Source organism: Calliphora vicina, chromosome 1 (genome assembly GCF_958450345.1).
Source record: "Calliphora vicina chromosome 1, idCalVici1.1, whole genome shotgun sequence".
In the NCBI taxonomy this organism is placed as follows: Eukaryota; Metazoa; Arthropoda; class Insecta; order Diptera; family Calliphoridae; genus Calliphora; species Calliphora vicina.
In genome coordinates, this window is record NC_088780.1 from 104,642,534 (window position 1) to 104,660,891 (window position 18,358).

Here is an 18,358-nt window from a genome sequence, read left to right on the forward strand (position 1 = left end):
GTTTGGGTCATATTTGATTACATTTGATTTTAAAATAGAGGCGTTACTGAAAGACAAAGAACAAAGAAAATAAAAAAAACGATTATTGGCCAGAAATTGAGTGAACACAGATCGAGCTCCTTTTCTTGATTAAACGCTTATTGGCCAAGTTACTAACGATTTTAGATATTGTGAGTTTTTATATATATAAAAATCAATTTTTGCTCAGAAATATGAGTCATCACAGATCGAGCTCCTTTTCTTGATTAAACTCTTATTGGCCATGTTATTAGCGAATTTAGATATTTTGAGTTTTATATGAAAAATCGATTTTTGTTCAGAAATATGAGTGATCACAGATCGAGCTCATTTTCATGATTAAACGATTATGGGCCAAGTTAGATATTTTGAGGTTTTATATAAAAAATTTATTTTGTTCAGAAATATGAGTGAACACAAATCGAGCTCCTTTTCTTGATTAAACGCTTATTGGCCAAGTTACTAACGATTTTAGATATTGTGAGTTTTTACATATAAAAAAATCAATTTTTGCTCAGAAATATGAGTCATCATAGATCGAGATCCTTTTCTTGATTATACGCTTATTGGCCAAGTTATTAGCGAATTTAGATATTTTGAGTTTTTATATAAGTAATCGAATTTTGTGATCACAGATCGAGCTTCTTTTCTTGATTAAACGCTTTTTGGCCAATTTTAGATATTGTGAGTTTTTATATATAAAAAAATCAATTTTTGTTCAGAAATATGAGTGATCACAGATCGAGCTTCTTTTCTTGATTAAACGCTTTTTGGCCAATTTTAGATATTGTGAGTTTTTATATATAAAAAAATCAATTTTTGTTCAGAAATATGAGTGATCACAGATCGAGCTCCTTTTCTTGATTAAACGCTTATTGGCCAAGTTATTAGCGGATTTAGAATGTAGACAACACTGAAATACATACTTTTAATTATATAAAAAATTTGTTTGCAGCTTGTTTAGTTTTATGGTAGGTCGTAGTACTTTAGTATGTGCTTCTAACTCACACATTTTTATACCGATTTAAAAATTGTAAACAATTATGGATAGGCTAAGAATAAAGCTTTCATAAAATGTATGCATAAAATTTATTTTCCAAAATTTTTTTTAATTTTTAATAAAAAGTTTCGCTTTATTATTCTTACGAATTTTACTACGAACATTTTAAAATTAGCCAAATCGGTGTAGCCGTTTTCCGATTTTAGATAAATCGAAAAAAGTGGGCGTTGTAAATTTTTCATTCCGTAAAAACATAATTTGGACTATGACAAACATTTAAAAAAAAAAAATCTCAATCGGTCCGGCCGTTCTCAACTGATGCAATTACAAACGAACGACATTTAATTTTTATTTATATAGATATCAAACAAAAAACAAAAATTTTGTGAAAATGAGCGAATTCACTTAATTATGATCGATATCTCATTTTGTTGCTATTATATGTGGCTTTGGGATAAATCAATAAACATGAACAATTTCTGCCGTTTTCGATTTTTCATGAGTTTTTTAAAACAAAAAATTAGCTATTTTCACGTAAAAAATATATTTTTTGCTTCAATTTGATATTATAACTCCGAAACTACTGAGCCGATTAAAACGCACTATATTAACGGATTAATGGCTATGTAAGTTTAAATTTTGCTAAGTTTACTTTAATAATATCGAACTAACCGTTTTTGAGTCATCATTAATTATGTGGAGAAACGTCTAAAAATAATTCATAATTTTATTTAAAATAGAATTTAAAATTTGGACTATATTTCTACTGCTGGAACCACAATACATCAGAATTGTGTAGTGGTTTAAAAAATGTTTTTGATTTTGTTGCCCTTTGTAATCGATCAAACATTTGCCATTCATATTGATTAAATTGTAAACCCAGTCTGAGGTAATGAGGCAAAACATGAATGCTACGCTTAACTAAGATCTTGTGACAATCTCTGAATGGGGTTGTGCGATTATGTGAAATTAGCTTCCTGAAGTCTTTCCTGTCAATATAGGAAAATTCAAATCAAATGTCCCATAACCTATTTTACTAGTTCCAACACAATGCATTGTATCAGTAGGGGTCATCCATCCAACAATGTCACATAATAATAACCAACACGATTATTATTATTAATTATAATTCAATGATTGACATGTATGTAATGTATCTTGTATATAAATTAATTAAATTAATAAATATGTATGCATGTAAGTATAAATGCAGTAGCATGTAAGTACTTACCCAATAACAATATACTAGCAATCAATAATATAATCCAAGGCATACGATCTGATGGCATTATTTCAGTGCCAGTCAAATATAAAGCCACACATATTGGCCACATGAGTAGAGCATTTAAAAAACCTAATGTGGTAAACGCAAAAGCAATTTGTCCAACAGGCGGATCTCCCATCACTTTGCGGAACATAACCTTGATTAAAAATGTAATAAAGGAAATAATTAAAAACTGTTTACAACAAAAACTAAAACAAACAAAACAATAACATCACACAGGTGTTAAAATGTCAACCTACTCGAAACACTGCATAACAAGCTGCTGCCAAAGTGGCCAAAACCACGCCACTCAATGTACGACTTTCTGTAATGCCATCCATATAGGCCAACAGTGCAATACCAGTATCACACAATATGACAGCAACAATCTGGCAAGAATATAAATATAATAAAAATTAAAAAAAAAAATGTTAAAACAGAAAAAGAAACGAGTGCAGACACAGCGTGGGAAAATGTATGTTTATTTTTAATGGTATAATTTAATTTTGTTCAATATAACTACTCACCCGTACTCCTACAAATTGTTCATGTAATATTACCCAGGATAGCAGGTAAACACATGCCACATTGGTGGCAAACAGTGCCATAGCATCGGTGGCAAATAAGACACGCAGAGATAACGTATAAAGGTAAGTGGTTAAAAGCCATAGTATACAAAATGATAGGCAACGATTGAGAAAACGTCCTGTTGACATTACAGTCAGTTTTTACACACATACACAAAAGCAAATACATATGCATATAGACGGCCGCGGTTAAATATAGAATGAAAAGAAGAAGAAGATATAATTTTAATAATAACAGTTTGAAATATTCATATTAGGCCGGGTCGATTTGTATGGACGATCAGAAAGTAAAAAATCGTATAGCAGAAACGCAATCTACGGAAACGCAATGGTTTCTTGAGGAAACTTGCTTAGAATTTTCCGTAGAATGCGTTTTTTCGTGAAAAAAATCGAGCAGCCCTAATACATACATTTACTTTTTGCTGATTTCGATTTTTTTCTGTACTAGAACCACTTGTTTCTGCTGACTTTTTCTCTTGCTGATATTTGTTTGTTTGTTTAAGTTTTAAGTTACTAGAAGTTTTGCTTTACTTCTTTAATTTGAAAAAAGTCACGTTGAAGCACACCGACTGTCACCGAAGCTTATGGTGAATGTGTTACATCGATTCAGTGTTGCCAATTTAGCCCTTTATGGACTAAATTTAGCCCTTTTCAATCTTGTTTAGCCACAAAAAAAATAATTTAGCCTTTAGCCATTTTTTTAGCCTTTTTTATTTTCATTTAGCCATTTTTATGACTAAATAAAAACCTATATATTTACTCAAATGATCTGAAATTTTTGCTGTTGAAAATTAGTAAAATCAGTTCAAAAAAATTGGCAGGGATATTATAACAAAAATTAACTAAAAATGTTGAACCAGTAAACAATTTAAGCACATACAAATTGTTGGACCTTCCATACATTAAAAAATGCCATAAGTAATATAGAGAAAATGGACGTTATTTATAAAATCATATATATGGTTAAAGAGAATACTTTTAACTTTATCTGAGCGATGTATTGACTTAAATATAGTACTTTAACAAATATTTAATAACACATGCCATGTAGTATAGCGTTTTCAAAGACTACAACCAATTTAGAAAGAAAAATTCAGTTCATTATCGATAATAGTTTAGCTATCTGATCAAATATAGAAAAATAATTTTTTTCCAAATTTAAATTAAATATTTATGTTTACATATTTTGGCTACCTTAGTTTTGATATGTTTACTAACTAATGGCAAAATTTATGTTTTTGCCAATGAAAATCAATTCTGTTCGGCGACGTGTATAATTTTTAGAATATTTTTTGTCTGCATTACATGAGAGGCATATTTGCCATATATTCACTTATCAAAATATTCTCCATCAAAGTTATCACAAAGGATTTTTGTACAATTTTTAATTTTTAGTGTAAATTTTGTAGAACTTTTTTCAAGTATAAACCGATTTTAATAAGTAATGTCTCATTTTTGTCTATATAAAATTGTCTTTACAAAACTTTGCAAGAAAAAATAGGTTTTCAATGAAAAAAATTAAAATGACTATTGTTGAATTTGAAAAATTTCAAAAAAAAAGAAAGCGAAACTATTTATAAAAACTTACACAATTTCTAGGAATATAGATTTTATACATACATTTTATGAAAGCTTAATTCTCTACAGAACTTTAATTCTTTAAAATTTTTAGATCGGTCTAAGTTAGTTAGAGGTACTAAAATACTACGACCTACCCTAAAACAGTTTTTTCAAAATATCTCAAAATTTTGAGGGTGTTTCAAAATCTTTGAAAACGGTTTTAGTATGTCATCACTTAGGATTACAAACTCCATTATGTGGCTTTTCAAGTTCTGACAAAAAGTGTCTTTTTGTAGCAGAGTGTTATTTTTGCACCGAATCTTTACTTGCGATGAGATCGTATGTGAAGACCGGCCAACCAGCCGAATCGACACCAAAGACAAATATCCATTGCGCTAAGGTAATTCTCTGTATTTGGTGGGTGCAAAAGAGTCCTATCTATTTTGAGCTGCTGAAATCTGCCCAGACCATCACAGGAAACAGGTACCAAACGCAACTGATGCAGCGTTTGACAACTCTCGGCCACATGTTGCAATACCTGTTAAAAAGTATTTAGAATGAAGTGGTTGGGAAGTTTTGCCTCACCCGCTTTATAGTCCAGACAGTGCCCCGCCCGACTACTAATTGTTACGATCGATGCAGACGCTCTCTCTGGGATACGCTTCATTTTGGAACAGAGTATATTGGCTTGTTCGTTCTTGGCAGTGCTTTTGGCTCGGAATCCATATGTTGCCAGAAATATGGGAAAAGGTCATAGCTAACAATAGCCAATACTTTGAATATTGTACAAATGTTTTAAAATAAAAGCTAAAAATTTATAAAACATCCCGCATTTATTTATGTATTTTATGAAGTCGATTTCATCTAAAATCGTTACTCCAATTCCTAAAGCTAAAAAAATTGGATTGCCTTAATTTGGAAGTGAGCACGGTGCCATTCGACTACAGATAATGTTAAGTCTTTCTCTATCAGCTACTATAATAGTATATGACCACTATCAGCTTTCCAAAATTAGATTTTTAACATGTGTATATTCTACAAGATCTCTTATTACAAAGATCTTTACAAATTTAAATAAAATTCCTTAAAATAATAAAAATCACAAAACAATTTTTGGATTTGTTAGAATTTTAACATCCTTATATTTAAATTCATAAAATTAATTTCCTACTTACCCACTGTAAATCCTCGATCGCGGAAACCTCTCAATACGTCACCCAATATCTCGCCTGGCTTATCACATTTTCTCAGAGAAACTCGTCCCAAAATGTAGATGGGAAAGAATAACAATGAGAAATTTGTAAAAAACCAGGCGGCAAAAAAGGGTGCACTAAAGATATTCGATGGCATGGTTGGATTTGGTGGCACATGGAATATTTTCGTTGCATCCTCTACATCCGTTACACTAATCGACGTATCACTGATGGGTATTAGGGAATCCAATGCCATGGAATCGTCATTGGTAACCAAATTCAAATCATTAGCACTTATGGCTAATGTATCGAAATCGTCCAGGGCAGATATATACGAGCTGCGATTTAAGTACAGTAACTTAATGCAGTGTGTGGCACCGACCCATGAGGCAGTCACCAGTATGGTGACGCAAACACCAAAATACATTTTTTGTGCCAATTCGGAACAACAGCTTTCTTTGCATGCTTTAAGGCGGGGAAAACGTGATGTGATATTATTATCATTTTGTCCAGGCTCCGTGGGTGTATCGGAATCATTGCCACCGCTAGTGTTACCACCACCCACGCCTCCACCACCTCCACCACTACTAATTCCAATTCCCACGACTCCTCCGCCTATTCCTCCTCTAGTTAATGCAACAGGGCAGGTTGATTCAGGGTGTATTGTTATAACTTCATTAGGATCATTTTGGCTTGAAGATATAGAATCTTGGTGGGCTATTTGAGGATTGCTTGTATTTAGGATATTCGTAAAACCACCACCATACGGACCATTTGGAGAGTCTCCTGTGACCACCACAGATGGCGTACGAACTCGATGTTGTTTTGGATTAAAAATAGCTGGTATTTCACCGTCTCGCGTCATTCTTGAGTCGTTGTCTTGTTAATTGCTTATCCAAAGACGACTGCTCCAACATAATGGTGTGCCAGATTGTGGTCAAATGTTTAGCATTATTTCGGATTGTTAATGCTTCGAAGGTGAATTAGCTGTAAGTAAATACGAGAATAAAAACAATTGTAATATATTTACAATAAATTTAATTAAAACGGAGAGGACTATATCGACTCCGCTATCTATAACGATCCAAAATATATATACTTTATGGGGTAAGAAATGAAAAATATAGAAATTACAAGCGGAATGATAAACTTATATACCCTTGTTACTCATGGTGAAGGGTAATTAAAGTTAAAATAATAATTAAAGTTAAAATAAGTGTATCCATAATTTTTATTATAACTACAGCAACTTATTCATAATATTAATATAGTGGCAATTTACTTGAAGCATTCAAAAACTAACTACATTTTCTTCATTCTATTCTATTCTATACTTTTATTTTTATTTTCTTTTAATTAATTATTCAAATGTGAAGCATGACTTTTAATGTCATACTGCTTGTACTTTTGCTCTTGACATTGAATGTACAACTAAACTCGTATGTATGCAATTTTATTGTCATTTAACAGAATATAAAGACCATTTAATGGCCTTCACTTTTCATTCTTCTCTATAAGAAAAACAAAACAAAAAGCATTAAATATATTTCTTATAGACAAATGTTATTGCAGTGCCGGTTCTGCCTGCTTCATTCACTGGCCATTTAAAATTAAGTGGATGAATTATAAGAGATTTATGCGTTCATAGTATGTAAGTATGTAAATATAAGTAAATATTTATATTAAAGGCTGAATGCTAGACTCGGGGACTTGAAGTTTATTTACATCGATAATTTGTTTATTTTAAGTATTTAAAGCTAATTGCCATATAAGGGGACCATTTAGTTATAAGATAATATAATTGTTATACACCGCAGAGTAGAAAACCTTAACAGTTTTTGTAAGAATTAATAAATATATTGTTTCCGAATTGGGTATTAATATCCCAAAAGGAATTCTTAATCAATTCTGGCGGTAACAAAGGCAGTACTATTTCATTTCAAGATTTAAAAATTGGGGAGTTAGTTAGGAGTAGCGTCAATTTATTAATAGAATTTTAAATAACGACATTTCTAATAAATTGAAAAAATATAGAATATAATATATTATATTCTAAGACGATATAGCTATGTCCGTTGCTATGTCTGTCTGTGTTTGGTCACAAATAGAGTTTCCAAAACCGAAAATCGGTCAACCGGTTTTTTCATCTTTGTAAATTCCACCGGCTTCGGTTTTTTTAGTAAGACATTTAACCGGTTTTAATGAAATATATTTTCTAAAGCTCATTCAAAGATATTTATGAAAAACTTTGATACCATTTTTAAAAATATTGATTTATTTTATAGAAAACTATAGCATTTGACAATATTTCGTAAAAGATATAAAATAATTGCATAAAGATAGAGGCCGACTTCATAAACGCAGTAATGCAAAGCAATTACAAGGCAAAGCAATACTTTCTGAATTTCATGAACGCATAAATGTTTTGTAAAGAATCATAAATAAAAACAGTTCACAAATTTGACAGATGCTGCGCATGGACAAGCATTGCCATACAATAATGAACTTGCGACATTGCCAAAACAAAATCTATTGCGTTTATGAACACTATACAATGCGTTTATGAAGTCAGCCAGAGCCTTAACCCTCCGTCATGCACATGTATCTGGCCAGATATTTTAGGAATTTAACTGTGATTTAAATATATTTCTGATTTGGCTAGGGGTTTGAGTCTCCAGGTACCCTCTACAAATATTGTTAGGTATCGTTTTAATTAAAACTTACTTTATAACTACTAAATTTAATTGAACTGAACAACTATTTTTTTGAAATTAAACACAAAAATAAAATTTTCTTGTTTTATTTCTCATTAAATTTTTTTTTGCACGGGTAGGTGGTTTAGCATGAACTAAGAACAAAAAAATAGAAAATATATATCTGCCTGTCGTGATAACAATATAACAATGTAATATTATCACTAAAATAGCAAATTTTTCATATAAATGTACTGAAATACATAGTGTATCTGGCCAGATACATGCGCTACGTACGTGAATATCGGAACATGTGCATGACGGATGGTTAAGAATTCAAAAATGATAAATTTTCGAAGATTATTAGCGTCCATAAATAAAAATAAAATTACGGAGACCTTTTTCATATTAAATAAAAATTTAATATAAATCGATTTTTGAAGACAAAATCCGAAACCGTTTAACCGGGTTTTTAAAAGATAATAATCAAAGCCGGTTTTTTCAAAAAAACACTTTTTCGGTAAAACCGGAAACAGGGTTTTTAAATTTGCCGGTTTTTTTGGACATTCTAGTCATACAATTGTTAAAACTATTTCTTTAAAATATATTTCATCTTCAATATTTTCTAATATTTAAGCTATTAAATTAATAAAATTGTTAACAAACAATTAAAACTTCAAATTCTAATTTTATTATTTTCAAAATAACACACGCTCGCTGAAATTTTCTGGCCCATAATCAAAATATCAGCGAAAATAATTTGACAGTCAAAACGTCTGAAAGACATACTCCTTCTTATATTACGAGAATCCAATATATCTCACTCTCAAAGAACTTATGAATGAATCTGAGTTTGTTAAAATTTAAAAATGTAAATGGCTCAAATGAGAAATAAGAAAAATTTGAAATCATTATTGAATTTATCTTAGAAATATACTAAAATTACGGAATATAGTTTTTAAAAAGAAAATATATTCAATGTATTGTCACTCACTGTATATAAAGGAGTAAATTGATCCCGCTCCTTATTATGTATTGAAAAATGGCAGATTTCAAAAACCTCATAATTTCCATTTAAATGGTGCTAATTAGACAAACTGCCCCTTAATATGTTTAAGCATTTATAGTAATTTTGAAATTGAATTATTAGAATTAAAAGTACATTAACTAATAAAAAAAAAGTACTTTTGTAGTTATAGTCGTACTTAGTATGTGAAAAGTAGCTACAATATAAGTAATATGAGCAAAATAAATAGCCGTTAGACATGTGAAATACGACGATTGAGCAGTACATAAACTTAATGTGAAACGACGACAAAATGAGACAAAAACACAAGTAAGAGAACTGTATTCGGCTGTGCCGAATATTATATACCCTACAACAAAGTACACTTTGGATAGAGATTCAAATTATTTTTTGGTGAAAAAATATTTGTTGTTGAAAGATGTTTTTGATGAAAAATTGTATTAATGAAAAAAATATGTGTGAAAAACATTTTTACCGATTTTGACCCACTGTACGTCCGAATTACGTCGTTGGAATGATTTTAAAATGTCTATCATTACGTATCCATATTGTCTGTATTAATAACTTAGTAATCTTGATATAGATAAAAAATAGATTAAATAATGGAGGTAGTCGTAGGTTTTTACTTATATCTCAGCCGTTTATGGGTCGATTTCCCGAATTTAAATAGTAACCGATCCGTGACTATAGCGGATATATTGATATATGAATCAAGTATGTTAGATTATTTGAGGACTCTGATATCTATAACGATATCCAGAATATATATACTATATATGGGGTCTCAAAATGTAGAAATTATCAACGGAATGACAAACTTATATACCCTTGGCGCTCATGATGAAGTGTATAACGGGTACAACAAAAAGAATCAATTTGTAGGCAAATGTACAAATTAAAAATTTACATTTACATTTGCAGAATTTTTTTGAACATGCTCTTGAAAATCTAGCAAAGTGTGTATGAGAGCGCTGTAATGGCATAATGTTTGTATATGAATATTTAACAACTAACTACTAAATCTCGTCTCAAATATTATGTATTTTTTGGTTTTTTACTCTATACTAAATAAAAAGCTCTAAAATGTCCTCGCCGTACATTAGAAACCATTTTAGAAACACTTGTATTTTTTTGTTGTGCGAGTACGAGTAGCATTAGCGGCGTTGTCAGAAGGACCTTCTAAATAAAAATAAAAAGAAATGAAAGTGAAAACAAAGAGCAACACGCAACCACAGTTAAAGCGTAAACTCAAAATAAGTTTTTGTTGTTTTTTTGTATAATTTATATAGTTTATATAGCGGTTTTGGCGCGATAATACACACTCAACTGTACAAAGAACAGTAGCAGCAAACACATTTAAATATCATGTAACACTGAGACTATTTTCTTTTGAACAATTCACGTGTTAGTTTAATTAATATAAACACGGAAAATACTCTTTGTTTTAAATACCCCCCATTCCTCATTTACTTACCACTTTGCACACAAAATTTTATGAATAACTTATTAGGCACCTTGTGTTTTTTATTTAGGAGGGCTAGAGGTTGTTTATTTTAAGGGATTAGGTCAGATGCCAAGTAATAAAAGGAAGAAAAAGCAGCTAAATTTTTTGGATCACAGTTACAAAGTAAATGCTTAGTAGAAATCCTATACATCTCAATGTGAAAACGATCAGAAATATATTGGTTGGGATACCTAGAATTTTGCTAAAGATAAACTGCAAAATCGTTCTATAAGATTATAAGAGATATACAGAATTGTTAAAAAAAATACTCTTATGTACTGAGATCGAAAAATTTTTAACACACGTTTTCCATTAAAACTTTTAACTCAAGTATTATTTGATTTTTTTCTTGATCAATTCATCTTTGTAAAGCATGTCAGTTTTTTATGTTTAATGTCAATTATATTGATTTGTTGTTAATCTGATGAGGGACCTGAGGGACCAGAGGGACGAGAAAAAAGTGCTTATTAAAATTATTAAATATTTTCAACAAAACCCAACTTGGTCCTACAAAAAGTTGGCTAAACAATCAAAGGTCTGTCGTCAAACTGATTCCAATGTTATTAAACAGTAGCGGGAGAACTTGTCCGTTGATAGAAAACCTGGTTCAGGTAGAAGGAATGGTCCACATGATGTTTTTAAAGCCAATAAATAGAAAGCATTTTCAAACGAGCTCCCAATACATCCGATAGGAAAGCAGTCCGGTTAGCTCAGTACTCGGACTATTTGGTACGAAAAGTTAAAGCCAATGCAGGTTTAAAAACATATAAAGCTCAAAAAGTTCCTGACAGGAACTCTGCTAAAAATTTAGAGGCCAAATACATAGCACGATAATTGAAGTCAAATTTTATAAAAAAATATACCTGCTTCATAATGAATGACGAAACGTACGTATGGAAAATTTTCGCAGCTTCCGGGAATGTTGTAGAAAAGTTTAGGACCCAAAAGCAGACAATTTTTCCAAAAAGTTCTTAGTATGGCAAGCATTATGCAGTTGCGGCAAAAGAAGCCAAACATTTGCTACAAAGGGCTCTATAAATACCGAAATTTACATGAAAGAATGTTTACAAATAGGATTCATAAGACTTGTTAATGTGTCCACTTATTTTTGGCCTGATTTGGCATTTGACACTATGGTAAGAAAGGTCTTGGAGTGGTAAAAGACAATAATGTGGTATTTGTACCAAGAGAGGTAAATCCTCTAAACTGCCTGGAGCTAAGGCCAGTGGAGAGATATTGGGCTGTTGTTAAAAGAGAATTGAAGAGCACAAAAAAGGTGCCCAAAAGTGTTGTAGATTTGAAACAGAGATGGACAACCTGTTCCAACAAAGTGGCAGAAATTTCTATAAAAACCATAATGGAGGGTTTCCGAAAAAGCTTCAAAATTTCACCACTAGTGATTCGAACTATAAAACTATTTTTTTGTAAATTATAATAATAATTTCAATCAAATAATAGATAAATCAAAAGTGTAAGTTTAGTAGTTTAATTTTTATTAACATATAGTATGTTAAAAATTTTTCGATCTCAGTCTTTATTAGGATATTCAGTCGATTAACCGTTAATCGGTTAACCGATTAATTTTGGTCGGTTAACTGTTCGAATAATTCAAAATTGACGATTTTCAAATAACAAATAAAACGATTAATTTGTGTCGATTAACCGATTAACCGAAATTTCTTTTTTTTTGCACTTTAACATATTTTTTGTAATTCAAAAAATGTCAAAGTAAAATTACATATTTTTCGAACATCCAAGAAACATGTTTAGTGAGTATAAGGACTGACATATTGAATTCGTCGGAGGTAGACATGATAATAGACCAAATTGGATATATTACTGACACCAGTATTTTATCAGAACTTATCAAAATTATTAAAAGAATTAAAAATGGAGGATTTTATATGCTTAGAAAAAAAATAACAAAAAGAACTGAGATATTCGATATTCTTTAACATGTCTTACTTTCGAGTTTTTTCCAAGTCAAGTTTACTTGGGGGTTACACGATCAAGTTTTGCCTTTCAAGTTTTAATACACTCACTCTTTTTTACTAATACACTCACACTTTTAAGAATTGAAACGAAGTTGCATTCAATTTCTCATTCAAGTTGGTGTTTCAATATTCAATCAAGAAAACAGCTGATTACATTTTCTTTCACAATTTGTACTAAAATAGTTTTCAAGTTGCGTGCAGCCTACGTAACAGCTTTCAATTTTTATAAATTTTGACAAACAGACTATCAAGAAAAACTTGATCGTGTTTATTTTTTGGTTGATTTATTTTCAGTTTAAAATTAACATAGAAATTATTCGGTTAATCGAATAATTTAAAATTAACCGATTAAATCTAAACGCCGATTAATTATTTGCTCGATTAACCGATTAAACCATTCCTATATAAAATTTTAATCTTGATTAAAGACAAACCAGAGCAAATTTAAAATGTTTGATCAACTTAAAATTTATCAAATTTGAAACGTGTAAGGTCCGATGCCTTGTCGAAAATTTTTATTTCCTCCCTTATAATTTTCTACAATAAAGTCTCACCCAACACCTTAGAACGTATAACAATGTACAATATGACTATGTAAAGTATATTTTTACTTCTCCATGTTCTCAAGCATTAACCCCAAAAACTATTTAGAAAGCGGCACTAGAATACTTAACATTCATTATATTACATTCTATTTCATTTTGTAACAAAAACACAAAATAATGAATTATTTCCATTATTTTGTTTGAAATTACCACATGAAAATTTAAATTTAAATGTTTTTAAATTAAATGCTAATAGCTTAAAATAGCTTAAATAAAACGCAAATAAAATATAAAATTGAGAGAAAGAAATTTGTAGTTTAGCATTAATTTTGTTAATATTTTAATATTTTAGCCATTTATTTGTGAGGATTTTTTAAATCTCCTGGTGCTTATGAGGACTTAAAAATTTTAAATGTGAACACTAACATGTAAGAGTGTTATATTCGGCTGTGCCGAATCTTGTATATCCACCGTCAATATGTTGTTTTGGCCTTCTATTTGGTAGAGTGATTCATTTCTTAAAACTTTTAATGACTTAAATCGGAATTTATGTTAATATCATTATACTCTTAGTCGCAAAACTCAACATACGATTAAATTTCTTCAATAAATTTAACTTTTTTTGTTCCAAACTCTTGCGCAACCACCTTTACCGAAAGGGGTCGCCCCTGATGGGCATAGCCATTTTTTGATAAATATTTCCCGAGTTTTGAAATATCCTAAAAATCGGATTTTTTATTTATCCATACTAGAGACGAGGTTATCTAAAATGGCCCAATATATATTGATATCTACTATGCGATTTGAGAATTTTTTCCCTAAAGTTGAATTTTACATAAAAAATAGGAGTTTTTTGGATGGAACTGGTCCCCTCGGTATCAAAAATTATTTTTCATTTTAAGTATTTGATGTAAAGTTAGCTTTTCAGAAAGTATAAATATATATCTTAGAAATTTTTTTGGAATAACTCAAAAAGATAAAAAGCATTTTTTTTCCGTCAAGTGAACCAACTTTTAAAATCGATGTCTTCCGATCGGGATGAAATTTACACTTTTTTTCAAAAGGGGCCCTTTTTTTAATTTTTGTTTTGCTCAACTACGAGACCAAACAGCTCTTAAAGGAATAGACCTAAGCTTTCTTTTGAGCAAACAAAAAATTTAAAAAAGATGTCCCCTTTTGGAAAAAAGTTCGATTTTGCCGAAAAAAAATCAAAAATTGTATATCTTGAGTTACAAAACATTTATTTTGCTATATATCCCACTCGCATCCCACTAAGCGACTAAATAGGTCTTAAAGGAATAGACCCAAGCTTTCTTTTGAGCAAAAAAAATTAAGAAAAAAAGTTAAGAGTTTGCAAAAAAAAAGTGAAAAATTGCATGTTTTGAGTTACAAAACATTTATTTTGAAAGATATCTCTCTCGCATCCCACTAAGCCACCAAATAGGTCTGAAAGGAAAATATCAAAGTTTTCTTTTGAGCAAAAAAAAAAATTAAAAAAAGGGTCCATTTTCAAAAAAAAAGTCAACAAAGTTTTTGATTTTGCAAAAAAAGTCAAAAATTGCATGTTTTGAGTTACAAAACATTTTTTTTGATAGATATCAAATTCGCATCCCACTAAGCGACCAAATAGGTCTTCAAGGAAAATATCTAAGCTTTATTTTAAGAAAAAAAGGGCCCATTTTGATAAAAAAGTTAAAAAAGTTTTTGATTTCGGAAAAAAATTATTAAAATTTTTTTATTTTTTTTTTTAAATATTTTTTTTCGAAAAATTGAAGAAATAGCTATCTAAATTATTTGGAACACATTTTGCTAAGAACAATAGGTAATAAGTTACATGGATGAGAAAAATCACATGTTTGGCCAAAATGTGAAATTTTGACCCCCTCTAACTCAGAGAGTTCTGGACCGATCTTGTTGAAAAATTGTGTCTGATTCAAAACTTGAACTCGACAACACTTCGTCTTTGCGCATGTCAAATTTTATTCAAAACTAACGGTTTAGAAGTTACAGATTTATTTCCCTATTTGTTTTTCTAAAACACTGTGTGGTGGGTATAAAAACAACGTGGCGTATGAGTAATATCAATAGTAATAAATTTTTTTAAATTCAATTCAAACTAGATTATTCAGTATACATTTATATTTTTTTATGATTTTAATAAAGTATTAAATTTATTTGTTTTTCCTTCCTAAACATACAATTTTTTGGAGTAACTACATTCATAAATTTGAAAATATGGTCATAATTATCTTTCTAGTTTATGGTCGCTTTTATTTTTTAGCAACATTCCAAAAGAGAAATTACATTTCTCATTTTGGTCGCCTAAAACAAAATAAATAAAATCCTTGACAATTAGTTTTAGGTGTCACAAACGTAAAACTATTTCTTTGTAATAACTATTTAGTTTGATTTACAGAATATACATCCTTTCAAATGTCAAAACTACAACAAAACACATCTAATTCTATTTCTAACATGGCTAATTCTATATGATTGCTTCAAACGGCTAAATAAATGGCCATTATCCAAATTAAATTGTTCACCAGCCAAACAATATACTACAAACATACAATGATGATGTCAAAAACTAAGTAAAAATATATAATTTTGTTCGTATGTAAATAATTTATAAAGATTTTTTGACGTCAAAAGCAACGAATTTTGCATGAAACTACAAAATTAAAATCCTACTGCAAATGTACAACAAGAAGCTCTAAAGTCTGCCTTCATGCAAAGAGTCTTAACTTCAAGTGAAATTTATTATGAATTTAGGTCAAGTTGAATGAACAATAACATGTAATACTAATGTAAATTAAACAAACAATTTTCCTTAAAAAAGAACTAAATGAAAGAAAATAAATCAATTATAAAAGGAAAAGAAACAAATTTAAAGGAAAAAAGTACAAAAATTATTAGCGAATATTGGGATTTTATAAACAAACTACAATCTGATAATTTAGGTTCACTGACATTTTTAAGCTACAAAATGTTTATTTATATTGTCAAAAGGTATGTCAAAGAATATTTTTAAGGCAAAAACTAAAAAAGCTATATTAAGAATACTTAATTTTAATATTGAAATGAAAAATGTATTAATTGCATGAAATACCTAAAGTATAACAACCAACGGTTAAAAATAATTAATTAATAATTCAGTTTTCCACTCAAATAATATTTTAAGCATTCCATTAAGAAGCAATTCATAGGCTTAATTCCTTAGAACTATAATTCATTTCTGTGAGAATTTATTATTTACAGAATTAATTCCATGTTGAATCTTTCAAGTTTTTTTTTAACACAATTAATTTAATTTAAAATGTATTGACTTCTTCAATTCAAACCTATTGCAAAAAGGCTTTAATTTTTTTTTTTCAATTCATTTTGTAAATGATGCAAAACAAAACAAAACAAAAACAAACTGAATTAAGAAAAAACTAATTTTCATTAAATTTGGATTAACAAAAACTAAACATTCAAAGATGAATGAATTTTATTATTAATTAATTTATAATGAATTAAAGATTCGAAAAGATTAATCCTTAAATCATTTTTCAAAATCAAATTTAATATTATCTCTTGACAATTCCATTAAACAACTCAATATGAGTTAATTTGAGAATTCATTCTTTATTGAATCATTCAAGTTTTCTATAATTCAAATCCAATTATTAAATTTTTTTCAATTTGAATCTATTACAAATAGGCTTTAGACAATGTGTTGTAATTCATTTTGTATATGATTCAAAACTAAAACATATTGAATGAAAAACAAAATTGCTCATAGCTCCCTATAAGGCGCACTTCCGAAAATCACTCACGAAAATAAATTATTGAAATTTGAAAAGAAAAATGTTTTTGCTCATTTATTCCAAACCCCCATATAACCCCTATTGATATATTTTATTATCAATAGACAATTTATATACAAGGGTGGGCCAATAAGTCCGCGACTTTTTGAATTTCCCGGCTCTTAACTGAAAGGGCAACAGTGCTCCTGTTCACAGGCATCTGTCAGCTGGATCCTGTTTTTGTTTGACAGCCATTGTTAGCAGACTACCTCGCACACTGGTTCAAGGGCGGCATTAATTAATTTTTTTCATGTCTTCTGATCTACCTGATTTTTTCACAATTTGTAATAAACAATCTAATTATCATGTACCAAAAATATTAGGCTTATATCTTTATTACTTTTTTGTCCACAGACATTCAAAGGTGACCTAAGTGACTGCGTTTGAAATGGCCGTATTATATATGCTGCCTTTTATCGCTTCATGCTGTTAAAATATTGTTGTAATGACACTATAATGGTTTTTTTTTTATAGAATTGGATGTTATAAATGATATATATGCAAATAAAAAAAATTTTGAAAATTAAAAAAAAAAATTTTTTACTACTATAAATTGTCCAAAAATATTTATTTTCTCCAACTTCTATGGATTGTACCTATTGATCTCCAACGACCTCTAGCCCGAGACTTATATCGAATTAAAGCCTGAAGTCTCAGCTAACGATTTATTAAAAATTCAGCTGCCCGTTTTTGCCCCTAAGCAATTCCGGTACAAAAAACAAAAAAAAAGTTAGGAAAAATTTGCTTCACAAGCATGTTATTGGGCATGCAATAACAGCTTTTTTTTAAAAAATAATTCGGTATCTCGGGAACTATTGGAGATATTATTACGAAATTTCACATGGTTGGAGCTGAGGTGTTTTCGAGTTGATTCGTAGTTGTTCAGCTTCCTACGGGTAATGGGGGCCAGTACGTGGCCCCTCAAATTTGGTCACCTCGGGTCTCAAATTTTTAAAAAAAATCGCCAAAAATCCATTTATGATCCGAATAAGCTGAAATTTAAAATATAAATAGTACTTGAGAAGATCTACTAAAAATACGCTTAGATTTGTAGGTTATCTATATTAGTTGAAGAGATATTTAGGTTTATTGATTTATTTTTTTTAATTTTGCTCGATCTTGTTG

General features: G+C 29.7%; 1 protein-coding gene across 2 annotated transcripts in view; it reads right to left on the reverse strand.

Annotated features, from left to right (window-relative positions):
* Positions 1-6,495, reverse strand: part of LOC135963496 (solute carrier family 35 member F3) — a 31,703-nt gene extending 25,208 nt beyond the window's left edge. For both annotated transcript variants that reach the window (XM_065515387.1, XM_065515386.1), the window contains exons 1-4: positions 5,605-6,495; positions 2,810-2,988; positions 2,543-2,671; positions 2,250-2,439 (exon numbers count right to left, since the gene is read on the reverse strand). In XM_065515387.1, the coding sequence (XP_065371459.1) occupies positions 2,250-2,439; positions 2,543-2,671; positions 2,810-2,988; positions 5,605-6,487 (1,381 nt within the window). In that variant the 5' untranslated portion in view covers positions 6,488-6,495. The remainder of the gene's footprint in view (positions 1-2,249; positions 2,440-2,542; positions 2,672-2,809; positions 2,989-5,604) is intronic.
* Between the last annotated feature and the right edge of the window lie 11,863 nt (positions 6,496-18,358).